This window comes from Protopterus annectens, chromosome 7.part0 (assembly GCF_019279795.1).
Source record: "Protopterus annectens isolate FY-2018-M chromosome 7.part0, PAN1.0, whole genome shotgun sequence".
In the NCBI taxonomy this organism is placed as follows: domain Eukaryota; kingdom Metazoa; phylum Chordata; order Ceratodontiformes; family Protopteridae; genus Protopterus; species Protopterus annectens.
The window spans coordinates 1997291785-1997304619 of record NC_056739.1 but is presented as its reverse complement, the minus strand read 5'-3'; the positions used below and the strand labels follow the sequence as shown (position 1 = coordinate 1997304619).

Genomic DNA, 12835 nt, shown 5'->3' with positions numbered 1-12835 from the left:
ATCACTCAGGTGTGGGGGACTCTGGAAGTTGACCTCTTTACCTCACATTTAAACCACCACCTGGAAAAATTCATCACCAGGGAGTATCTCCACCTAACACGGATGCCTTGACCTTCCTCTGGAACTCCCTCCTCTGACACTTATTCCAAAGGTACTGATCAAAATCAGGGAGGAGAGAACAAAGGCCATCCGCATTGCTCAAGACTGGCCCAGACAACACTGATGCCCCGTATTGCGCAGCCTGACCTCACAGCCTCCCAGGCAGCTTTCCCTGATCTCAGAACTCTTAACCCAGATGGGGGGGTTGTGCGCTGCACCCAGGCTTGCAGACTCTCAAACTGTCAGCATGGCTAATTCTCTAAAAGCTAGCAAACTGGTCCAAGACATTCTCACAGAGGCCAGAAGGCCCAGCACCAGAAAATCTTACGCAGAAAAATGGAAAAGATTTTGCTCCTGGAGCCAGTCCAGAGGGAGCAATACCTCACTACCTTCCATCCCTCTTATCCTGGACTGCCTAGCGGAGCTACTTAATCCATGCTTTAGCCATTTCAGCTCATTTTAATGATTTAGCCATTTCAGCTCATTTTAATACAGAACAGCCCCTGTTCTCACACCCTTTGATTAAACAATTCCTCAGAGGAGTATCTAATATCAGGCCACCCAGAAGGCCCACCCACTCCAGCCTGGGACCTGAACTGTGTGTTGAAAAAACTAACTTTGCCACCCTTCGAACCTGCTGCTTTAGCAGAACTAAGATACCTCTCATGGAAGACAGTTTTTCTCCTAGCTGTCACTTCAGCCAGAAGGGTTTCAGAACTACAGGCACTGATGGCCATTGAACCCTTCATCTTCCATGCGGACAGGGTCTCCCTAAGGACTAAACCCTCCTTCATGCCCAAGGTGGTATCTAATGTGACCTTTAACCAGGCCATTCATCTCACCACTTTCTTTCCTAACCCTCAAAACAAGGAGGAAAGAATTCTGCACTCCTTGCACGTGCATCGACAGCTCAGATACTACATGGACCATACTAAACCCTTCATGAAGTCAGACCAACTACTGGTTAGCTTTGCCTCAGGGGCAGAGGGGAAACTAATTTCCAAGCAAACTATTTCCAAATGGATATCACACTGTATCCATTTGTGCTACCATTTCCATGGGAAACCACCCCCCTAAGGCTATTCGAACCCACTCCACAAGTGCAGCCTCCACTTCGCAGTACTTCTCAGAGGAGTCCCCACTAGCGACATTCTGGAAGCTGCCACCTGGACTTCTGCCCATACCTTTACCAAACATTGCCACTTGCCTCTTTTTTTTCTAAGGCTAGGGCAGGGTTTGCCTCTGCCATTCTGCAGGGCATGCTGACCCTCTCTTAAGTCTCCTATCTTACCTACCACCCATCTCCTAAGCTTTGACAGTCCTCCCACAGCTGATGACTGCAACAGTGAAACACGAAGAACATAGATAGTACAGTTGTGTACACTTACCATAAATGTAGATGTTCGAGTGTATTCACTATTGCAGTCCTGGTTTCCCACCCTCCTTCCCCCTTATATCTGCTTTCTTTAGGAGACATAAGTTCTTGCCACCTGAACCACTTTACCATAATTACTTGGGCTTTTGATGGGTTAGGGCAAGAAAAACTGATGTAATGGCATTGGCTGCCTGCCTTTATAGCTCTGACGACCTGACGTCAAGCAACAAGTGACAGCAGCCGACACAGAAAAACATTAACTCTGGTATTCGGGCCGGCCAAGGGCTACCACAGCAGAGATAACCCCACAGGTGATGACTGCAACAGTGAATACACTCAAAACATCTACATTTATGGTACGTGTACACAACTGTACTTTCTTCACTGTAGTTTTAGTTATGGATCCAAATTTCTGCACCATCTCACTAGTGCCATTTATTGAGGCTAAAATCTATGCATGTTTTGATCCAAGTCACACCCTAGTTGTTGAGAACAGTGGTGGGTCTGTGTGAGTGTCCCATGCCCATACTGGGTGTTGGAATGTAAAAGGTCTTTAAATTTTACTGACATAGAGGAAACTGCAAAGTTGACAGGAAAGACAGTAGTAACATGCTGTTATTTTACAAGTTTATTTTTACTGAATAGGCTATTTAGTCTCAAAAGGTGAGCAGAGAGATGCTTTCTGTTAAGTGATGATGTGAATAATTGCTGATCAAAGCTCTTTTGAATCTTTTGTAGTTTACCTAGGCATTCCATTTATAATCCGGAAGCAGCTGTTTACTTGGTTGGGATTCTTGAGCTTCTTTATCACAATAACAGAGTGTACTTTGCTTCATGAGGTGCTTTTACTAATGTTTTAACTTTTCTGTTTTTTTTTTCATTAAAGGTTGCAATGAAACATCCTTCTGCAGTGACTGCTTGTAACCTGGACTTGGAGAACCTGGTGACTGACTCCAATCGCAGTATTGCTACTCTTGCAATCACCACTCTCCTAAAAACTGGTAGTGAAAGTAGCATTGACCGCCTGATGAAACAGATTTCTTCCTTTATGTCAGAAATCTCTGATGAATTTAAGGTAATGTGCCAACACCAGTATCCTTCCAGAACCTTTATATTAGTATATGCATATACATTGCTTATTTGTACTTGTGTTTTTCTGCATTTGTTTTCTACTCTGTAGTTCATATTTAAAAAATATCTACAGTCTTAAGCACTCCCTTGCCCTTATTTGTGTTTTCCTCATCACAAAATTATACATACACTGCCTCATGTACCAGAGCTTCCTTGATTTATTTCCCTCTTCTGTGCTGTTCATCTTCATTGCATTACATATTAGGTTTGAATGAAATCATATGGTACTGTATTTAATAAAAAGTCCTCGTGGCTCTTGCATCATCTTATCCATTTGTTGTTCCATTCCAAGAATAGCCTACACATCGCTAGGTGTTTGCAGCCCTTCATTCTTTTCCTCCAAGTACAGTCATAAACTTATTGAGTTTGTGGGAAGTCACAGCTATTTACTGTGCACTGTCTTTTACAGCTGCATTCTCTCCCTCACTGTGGAGCTGTAAACTGTTTGAGCCTTTAGCATGGCTCTGTGGTACAGAGGGATTGAACCCTGACCGTGAACCAAGTAACCTGGAGTCCAATTATTATCCTGGCAGTGTAAATGCTAAAGAAGGAGAAGTGGGTTGCATGTACTCAAGGCTACAGAGATGGTGCAATTTCTCTAGTCAAGACTGAGAAACCACGTCCACTGCTTCAGGGGTAGTGGTTAAGGCTGCTGTTGGCAACGTCCCCTGTGGAAGTGAGGGAACACCCAGCATTTGCAACCCGTTGCACATCTCCTTCAGTTGTGCAGCTGAGTATGCACAAGGACATATAATTCAGCAAAAAAGGAGAAAACCTTGAACCACCCTTGATAGTTACTTAAATTATGTTCATCAAGGATTGAATGAGTGAGATGGCTAATAGGGGTGTGATGATCAGATACATAGCAAAGTAGTAAATAAGTAAGTAAATTAAATAAATAATCATATTGAGCTTTTGGGAATTGACAACTGTTCTACTGTGTAGTCTCAAGAGTGAAAAAATCTGATACCATTGACAGAAACAGGCATGATAAGAAGTTGATTTCTGTCCCCCCACTTCAAAAAAAACAAAAAACAAATTTCAGCAGTATGACTAAGAAAGGGCTTTTTGCATTGTGTTTAAATCATGACATCAGGTGTCACTGGAAGAAAGTTTCAGACAATCTGTCAAAAGATTTTCAAAGTAAGCAGTAATTCTGAGTACTGTAATTCTAAGTAAACACAAATGTTTGTGGAAATTCAGGGCAAAACACTGAAGTGTCAGATCCTGCAACTTGCTTAGCTGTCTCAGTTGTTGAATAACATGTGATTAAGCCGAGTTACAATGTACTGCATGCAGTTTCTAGAGTGGTAGCTGCTGCACCATTCACCAGATGCCATTTTCTAGCATAAGATAGGGTTCAGACATTACTGGAAGGATGTCAGAGAAGCACTTTTGAATGACTGCTTAGACTAAGAGGTTTTTTGGAAACTTTGAAGGAAATATAAAAAAAAAAAAAAGAAAATTCTGAAAAAAGGCAAAGTCATGTAGACTGTGAAGCAGTACTCTCCTACACACCAGTTCCACAGAGTAGAATATTGGCTCGGTCATTAGGTGCCTGCCGACTGAATAGCAGACAAAGGCAAAGAAATCAGAGGAGAACATGTTTGTTGAAGCAGGAGGAAAGACAAAACTTGGAGGCCGGCTGGAAGTGGTTCACTACCCTCACTTAAAGCAGTTATGAACTCAGAGTCCCTCCTTCATTCTGACCCCTTCCCTTCCTGCCACTCCTAGCAGTTGACTTAGTTGGGTGGTAGATTGAGCAGAAACAAGTGCAAAGGTAGCATCAGACATGGATGCTGAGCTTCATAAAATAAAAGTACAGATTAATGCAAGTCAATCCCACCTTCTTGCTGATGCCCTGGTACCAGTTCATCAGATGAATCTGGTCCTTTGTCTCATTCCACAGTTGCTGGACCAGTGATGACAGAATGGGTGCCAGAATGAGAAAAGGGTTAGGATTCTGTTTCCACCTTTTTTTTTTCCAATTTTCAAAAGAGCCAGATTACGGAGACTGATTTTGAATTTCTGCATCATTAACATCTTTTTGATGTGATTACTCAAATTCATGATGCTCACCCTGCAGTCATTGCTGCTGCTGTTTTTCTCTCAATCTTCCTGACCACATTGAAGATGCTTATTTTGTGCATATCCATTCATAAGGACCATGGGAAGTTTCAGTGGTTTAGGACCAAACCCCACCATTGCAAATTTACTTTGCCTTTGGGGTCACTACCACACCTAGGGTGTCAATAAAATATGTTATGTGAGTAGTACACTAATTCAGAAGGAATGGGATCCACACTTACTTGAGCTTTAGACAGTTGTTAACTGCATGGTGAATTGTAATGCAAAATCTTGGTTATTCTCAGCAGTACCATAGACTGCTGCCAATGTCTGAGTGTTTTTGGTCAATCTTCCCAAATAAAGTCTCACCCAAGACAAGATTAGGACATCTCTGGGGGTGACCCTGAACACAGAAGAGTAAAGATTTGTCTTCTGAAGGAGAAATCCCTCATGTGATGGTTCTTCTTCTGTATACATGCCAGAAGGGGACCATGTGGCAGCCAGGAATATCTTAAAGGCTTTGAGCTTTGTGGTTTTAACCATTCTTGTAGTTCCACAGACCAGAAAGCACATCTGAAAAACTTGGTAGTTCCTAAGTGTCTCATGGAGTTTGCTGTAGCAACCCCTGAATATCAAGCCACCAATTTTGCCCTGCATACAGAGGGAGTTGGCATTGTGAGGAAATCAGGCTTGAGGGGACCATGTTTACATAATTTCTGATGACAGATATCTTATTTTGCCATGGGCACCCACACAGGAACATTCTCAGTTGAGGGACTCATCCCCTCACAAAAAGGTCTCTGCAACAACATGAAGGAGAAGTCCTCAGTCCTTTTAGCCTTCAAGAATCAGAGGCAACTTATTGTATTCCTCAACATGGACAACATTACAGTAAAGTGGTACATAGAAATTGGGTCACAAGAGCATGTCCACTATACAGACTGGAAATGCTTCTGTGCATACTAGCAACCCAGTCCAGTTAGAAGCTGAGGGCAGTGCATCCACCCTCATATTGTAGCTGCATTGTAACTGAAAACCTCAGCACAACACTGTCAGCAATAGAGCAGGGAACTCTTCCTGTACTTAACAGACTGTCTTCTGAGGTGGACTTATTTGCTTCCCTAGTGAGCTATTTTAACTTCTAGAGTACTGCACAAGCCACCCTTATAACAAAGCCTAGAGGTTTGATGATTTTTCCTTCCGGTAATGACACTGCTTTCTGTGTCAATTTCCCCGGTGAGTCTCATTTCTTGGGTGGTCATGGAAGGTGCATAGGGACCACTTCAGTATGATCCTCACAGCTCTGTTCTGTCCCTGGCAACACTGCTTTTCAATGGTGCTGCAGATGGCCAAGGCACCTCCCTTCTTCCTGCAAGAGATAAACTTGCTCAGCCAGTTATTCCCAAACCAGAATAGTTTCAGAGTAATGTTTTAGAAGATCTGCTGCTTATTCCTGTTAGGCACCTTTTTTGGTTATCTTTTGTTTTAGGAGAGACCAGGAAATCTTGGACAAGGAAATTGCGTATCGTAAAATAAAAAATATTGTCTATGTGATGCATACAAGAAATTAAACACGAAAGGTTTGAGTATTGTATTCTAAATGAAATTTTAAGAGATTTTGTTATGCATCTGCAAAATCAGCTGTTTTTATTACCAAATTTGAGACAATACATCTGCAGGTGCAAGTAGTTAACCATGAGAGGGCTAAGCACTGTCTTCTGAGTTAAATTTACAAGGTGCATTGTAATTAACATTTATATGTACACTGACAAGCAGTTCAGTCAAAGTTAATGACGTTTGAATCTCTGGAAAGTGAATACATTATAGAAATAGCTGCCACCTCAGCAGCTTTTGTACTTTGTGCATGGTTATAGTAAATGCATTCATTCAGTATGTTTATTTAAAGGTAGCTAATGCACTTTTTCTTAAGGCTAAAATATAATGTTTATTAAATCGTGCAATCTTTTTTTTCACATCTGGGAGGGGGGAGTAAAGATCAGAAAAGAGCAAACCACAATTAGTGGGCACACAGGTTATAACATCTTTAGCCTGGGTATCCGTAGTTTCAGATTACATAATATCTGTTGGTGTATCAGTTGATTTGAGGCAGTTGTTCCTATGTGGAGGAGTAAACTTAATTTTATAAAAATGTACATAATTTTGTGTGTTTGCCCTAAGTTAAGATGGTGTTTCTGAAAATCTGTTTAGCATTCTGTTTGAGTGTTTTCTTTGAAGCAAAGTCTTGAAAATGTTACTTGATTTTTCATGGAATTGAGAAGAAGCAACTACAGTAGAGATCATCCTATCAAACAATAATGTGTGCCTGTAAGCTAAAAGTTGGAAGTATACATTCTAAAGAACCATCATTTGTAATAGGTGGGAGTAATGGCTTTTTATCATAATTACTCAGTCCATATTATCATGGAATGTAAATGGCCTTAAAGGTATAGGTAAAAAAAGAAAACAATAAGTATTGAATTAAATTACGAAGCATATGGTGCAAATAGCAATGTTGCAGGATATTCATCTGAATAGAAATGAGCATGTGTATTTGACAAAGGATTTCAGATGGTAATTCAGCAGAATATCAAGGACAAAAGAAAGGGAATGAGTAATAAGGATTGCTAGAATGACTCCAATAGTGATTGAAGAGGAAAAAATGACAATAATGGTAGATTTATCTTAGTAAGGGGTTATATGCAGGGGAGTAGGGTTACACTGGTATGTATTTAAACTGTTATGGAATTAAAAGAATTTAGGAAGAAATAAGTTTCAACAGGGAATTTTAAAGGCTGGGGGCTGATTTGAAAAAGAAGGATGTAGAAGGGAAAATGTGATGAAAGAAGGTAGATTTTGGAGAAATGTGTGATGATGATTGGTATATAAGATGTGGAAGATGTGGATTGAGTAGTAAGAACAATGACATTTACATTTTATTTTCCAAAGTAGTATAACTGAGCTATACTGGATAGAAGTTATTTGTCACAAGGATGTGGATTTAATTGAAAACTTTGACACACTTTCAGTAATTATTTCAGATCATGCACAAAAAAATAAACTCACAGGGTAATAAAAATAAGGCACAGTCACGCTCCTATTTTATCTCTTGAGAGAGTGAGAAAGGAATTGATTACATGGGCAGTGGAAATGATTTGAGAGTTATTAGGGTTGGAGCAGTAGCTTTTTATTATAATGACTTCTCTGTTCATATTATCATAGCTGATGAGTGGGATAATTTGAAAGCAGGAGTTTTAGTGTGTGGTATAAACGAGAAAGAAAAGTATGCTGCAGAATAAGGAGAATCTTGAAAGAACAAAGACAGGAGAAATTACAAAGAGCTAAAGGGAACTCAAACATATATTTAGATAATATGCATGAGGTTAGAAAGGTTATTATTTTTTTAAAAACTCCAGAACACAAAAATTAAAGACGCAATGATTTGGGCAACAAAAATTAGAAAGGGTAGTTGCCAAACTTAGGGAGACTATAACAAGAAAGTTAACCAGAAATCTTACAAAGGTATTGGAGAAATTAAAATGTTTTATTAAAATTTGTATAAAGCAGAGGAATGTGGAAACCAAGAAAAAGCACAAACAGAAATATTTAAGGAACACTTAATTACGGCAAAAGTAGAGGCAGATTAGGCTCAGCATTTAACAGCTAAAATCGAAGAGTTGAGGTCATAGGAGATTGATAGGCTATCAACCCGGAGGTCATTTTAAGCCCAGCCATTTCATCTCAATGTAATAACATGAAAATGCTAGTCAATACCCAAGATTGCATTTAGAATAAAAATGGTAATATATAATCAACTGGCAGGGAAGTTTCCAGGAACAGACTGTATTCCTGTGGTAGTTTGGAAGCTGGAAGGGAAGAAAGTGACAATGATCTGGAAGGTTTTGTTTAATAAAATTTTAAGAGAGTGGGGTACCACCATCTTGGAAGAAAGCTGTGGTGGTTGTATTACTCCTAGAGAGGTTAAATACCCCTCAAACCCAGCTTCGTATAGACAGATTTAACTTTTAAATTGTGATAGTAAAATGTTTCTCTGTACTTGTTAAGACATTGCTAAAAGTCTATGCCAAAATTGATAGTTATGGATCAGAGCAGTTTCGTGCTGAGGTGGCAAATATTTGACAACATTACAGTGGTGCAGCAGATAGCATTGTTGCCTCACAACAAGAAGCTCCCTGGTTCGATTCTTGGGTAGGTTGCCTTCTGTGCAGAGTCTGCATGTCCTCCCTGTGTTTGCTTGGATTTTCTCCCACATTCCAAAGTCATGCAGTAGGTGGGTTAGACGCTCTAAATTGGCCATAGGTGTGAGTGTGTTTATGAGTGTGTGGTGGGGAAGAGCAACCATGGCAGGGCTAGCCACCCAGAGATGTAAACCTTTGCGGTAGAAGATTGTCACCGTTAAAGTGACACCTTGACCCCATGTGCAAAAATGAGTTGTGAATGGATGGATGGATGATCCTGAGGGAACAGTGCAAGATAACACAGCTAGCGTTTGTAGGTCTTGATGCAGAGAAGGCATTTGGAAGTCAGCTAGAATTTTATGAGTAGGGAAATTCTAGCATTTGGGTTCCCTGACAAAATAATGTATTTCATTAGCAGGCTATATAAAGGGTCAGAAATAAGGATTAGAGTAGGAGGATTCATCTCCATCAAGCTGTGTTTGAACAGGGGGGCCAGCCAGGGATGTCCTTTTTAACTTTTATTTGCTTTATACTTGTATCCATCGGCAAAGAAATAACTGGTATGTTAATCAAGAAAGGTTAACTTTGTCGAGGATGCTGTTTTTTTACTTGATAAATTTAGAAAAGGATGTTGCAGTGATATGGAATATTTTGATACAGTTTCAGATGTTTCCAGAATATAAAATAAATGAAGTTAAAACAAAGGCTATAGTAGTAATGCATACCCACACACTAATTTGTTCAGCAGTACACATTTTTAGGACATAAGATGAAGTATTTAGGTGTATAGATTAAAATGATTCACTTAATGGCAGCTAAGGATATGTGGAAAGAGACTAAACAAAAGATAATACAAAACCCGAGAAGTTGAAGCTCTTGCTTATGGATATGGATAGTAAAATACAAGCAGTGAAAATTTCTCTAGTCCCTTTATAGTTTTTTTTCTGTTTCAACAAACTTTTATTACAATTTTAATAACTTAACTGCAATGCAAGTACAATCCTCATTCACACTGCACTTTATTATTGTCCTGGTAGTCAAAATTACCATTTATGTTGCCTGTTTTATAGCATCTTAAACAGACCAGTACCAGGATTTTAATCTTCCTCTTCATTTTTTTTTAAGTTACATCATCTTGCACTAAAAGTACATACCATACTGACAGTAACTTTAATTCTACTTTTAGTTACAAGTAAACCCAACTCTGGAATTATTCAATGATGTGCATCATATTGATCACTTCTGCAGTAGCCTTAGCCATATGGGATATATCTTGCCAGGGATAAAGCAACTGGCCAGCTTGCAAAGCTCTGGGGCACCTTCCATACACCCAAACTGGCAGGGTGTTTGAGCTGAGCTGACAAAAAGAAAAGTTTGGGCACCAAGCCCTTCAGAGCTTAACTGCCATTGCAGAGTACACTTCTCTGAGGCTTTTGAGGCTTGATGGTTAGCTTGCGCTTTCTTTTGCTGGGTAGATAAGTTCCTTTTATATCTTGGGGAATAATATGCAAATTCGCTTCAAACTTCTGTTACTGAATTCACATCTTTCATGCCAAATATTTTCATAGATTTTTCAAAAATCTTCCCTCCTTTGTTATATTTTCCCTTCTCGGCTCCCCAGACACATCTTCACTGCTGCAAATCAAATTCCAGTCCCCACCTATAAGTAATATTCCTTGCTGAAAACTGATTATTTCTCCCAGAATTTTCTTAAGCTCCATTATAGCAGTTTTAGGCGGAATGTAAATACATGCCAGTGTAATCCTTCTCCCTTGACAGTAGCCCCTTAGCACTACAAATCTGCCATTATTATCTTTATCTTCTATCACTATTGGAGCTCCTCTTGTAATTAATATAAGTACTCCTCTTTTCCTTTGTCCCAGGTATTCCACTGAATAACCATTCTGAAAACATTTCTTTATCAAATGCACACGTTCAGTTCTTTCTGTGTGTGTCTCCTGTAACATAGCTATTTGTACTCTACATTTTTAATATAGTTCACTACTCTTTCGTATTTATCAGTAAGTCCATTTACATATAAAGACATTACAGAAAGCATCATTGTATTAAAAAGTTATTATTCCCACCTTTTATATGTAACACCTGTTTTGTTAAATATCTAGTTCCAGGTTTTTGTTACGTGCATTCACTGTTTGGCAGATTGAACTTTTAAGAAGTAGTTTCTTGTCATCTCCATTTGAGTCTTTCACATCTTACAAAAGTTTTTGTTTTATTGAAAGCCCACAAACAAACACCCCAATACCCCCCCTAAATCCTAGTAATTTAATACTAACACACATAACTATGTACACTTTCAAATATTGAAGTTTTACCCTCCTAATAGGAACAGAAGTCCCAAACTGAAAGCCACACTCATAGACTTGAGTTACCCTAAATTAAAGATTATCCATATTAAAAAGCATGGTCTAGCCTGTGCTTCTAAGTGCTGACTGCTGTTGTCTTATCTTTGTAGCTCTCCTAGCTAGTAAAGCCCCCAAATGCTTTCAGAGAACATTAACTAGAATGTTAACTACCTTTTCCACTAATATACAGGGTACAAAGGAATACTCCAAGATCTTTGCAGTGACTTCATTCTGGCTCAGGCAGCCATGGTTCTCCCTCCATTTGGAAATGGCCAGGGTCAATTACCTCAAGCTTCCTCACAGACTGGATCTACTCACACAAGAGCAGGGGTGATGATACACACCAACATCAGTCAACTTCAGTTGACTTCCTGGATGGGTGTATATCACATACTCGAAAGATAAAAAGAGTGAATGCTCTTTTATAGAACAATAAAAACCAAAAGCACTAAATATCGAAGACACGAAACAGTGAATTTTTTCTCCCTAGGGGAAAAAAATCGCTACTCCGCAAAAAAAAAAAAATCTCCAAACACAAAATAAAGTGGGGGGCTGTGCCCCCCACACACCCCCTGCTTAAATATACCAACTTTGAGATCGCACCACAGTGTAGCAAATGGCAAAGTCCCGAAAACGGCCCAGTGATTTTTTTCCCTGGGAAAAAAATCGCTGTTGTGTCTTCGATGTTTAGTGCTTTCAGTTTTTAGTGTTCGCTCTTTTTAGCTTTCAAATTTGTGATATAGACCCACCTGGATGATAAGGACGTAATTCCTTTTAGACACCTGTTTACTGAGGATGTGCAGCAGGTACTAATGGAGGCAAGGAAGTCTGCTACTAGAAATCAAATATCAGCAAATGGAAAAGGTTTTCTAGTTGGTATCAACAACATAATCATCATCCATTCATGGCTAGTTGTTCTCTGGTTCTAAAATATTTGTGAGAGTTACTGTCCTATGGCCTTTCTTATTCCTCTGTCAAGGTTAATTTTTTTAGCCATTTTAGCATGTCTGCCCTCGGTTCCTCTTCTTTCAATGCAATTTCATGTCAAAATGCTCTTGAAAGGGGGTTTGCATAAGAAGACTCCAAGAAAACCAGTGGCCCTTCCTTGGGATCTGAATTTTGTTAGAAAAGCTAACACGTGCTCAGTTTGAACCTGCTAATTTAGCTGACTTGAGGTTCTTAATATGGAGAACAGTTTTATTGATTGCTCTGACCTCTGCAAGAAGGGTTTCTGAGTTGCAAGCTGTTATGGTGAGTCAGCCCTATTTCATTTTCCATAGGGACAGGGCTTTTTAGAGAACTAATCCTGCTTTTGTGCATAACGTGGTATCTAAGTTTCCTTTAAGCCAAACTATCCATCTTCATGTTTTCTTTCCTAAACCTAAAAATGAGGGAGAAAGGATACTCCATACCTTGGATATCCACAGACAACTTGACAGAACTGCATTTTTCAGATCTTTGTATCAACTGTTCATTTCTTGTGAAGATGGGAAGAAGCGACAACCTGTGTTAAAATAGACCATTTCCAAGTGGTTGTCTAAGGGTATTAACTTTGCTATACTCACCATAACAAAACTATTCCAAGTAAGGTCAAGGCCTACTCT

At 39.5% G+C, this 12835-nt stretch overlaps 1 protein-coding gene across 1 annotated transcript in view; it reads left to right on the top strand.

Annotated features, from left to right (window-relative positions):
- Positions 1-12835, top strand: part of COPG1 (COPI coat complex subunit gamma 1) — a 1279491-nt gene that overhangs the window by 716201 nt on the left and 550455 nt on the right. Inside the window, exon 12 of the mRNA XM_044078421.1 lies at positions 2361-2549. Within this exon, the coding sequence (XP_043934356.1) occupies positions 2361-2549 (189 nt within the window). The remainder of the gene's footprint in view (positions 1-2360; positions 2550-12835) is intronic.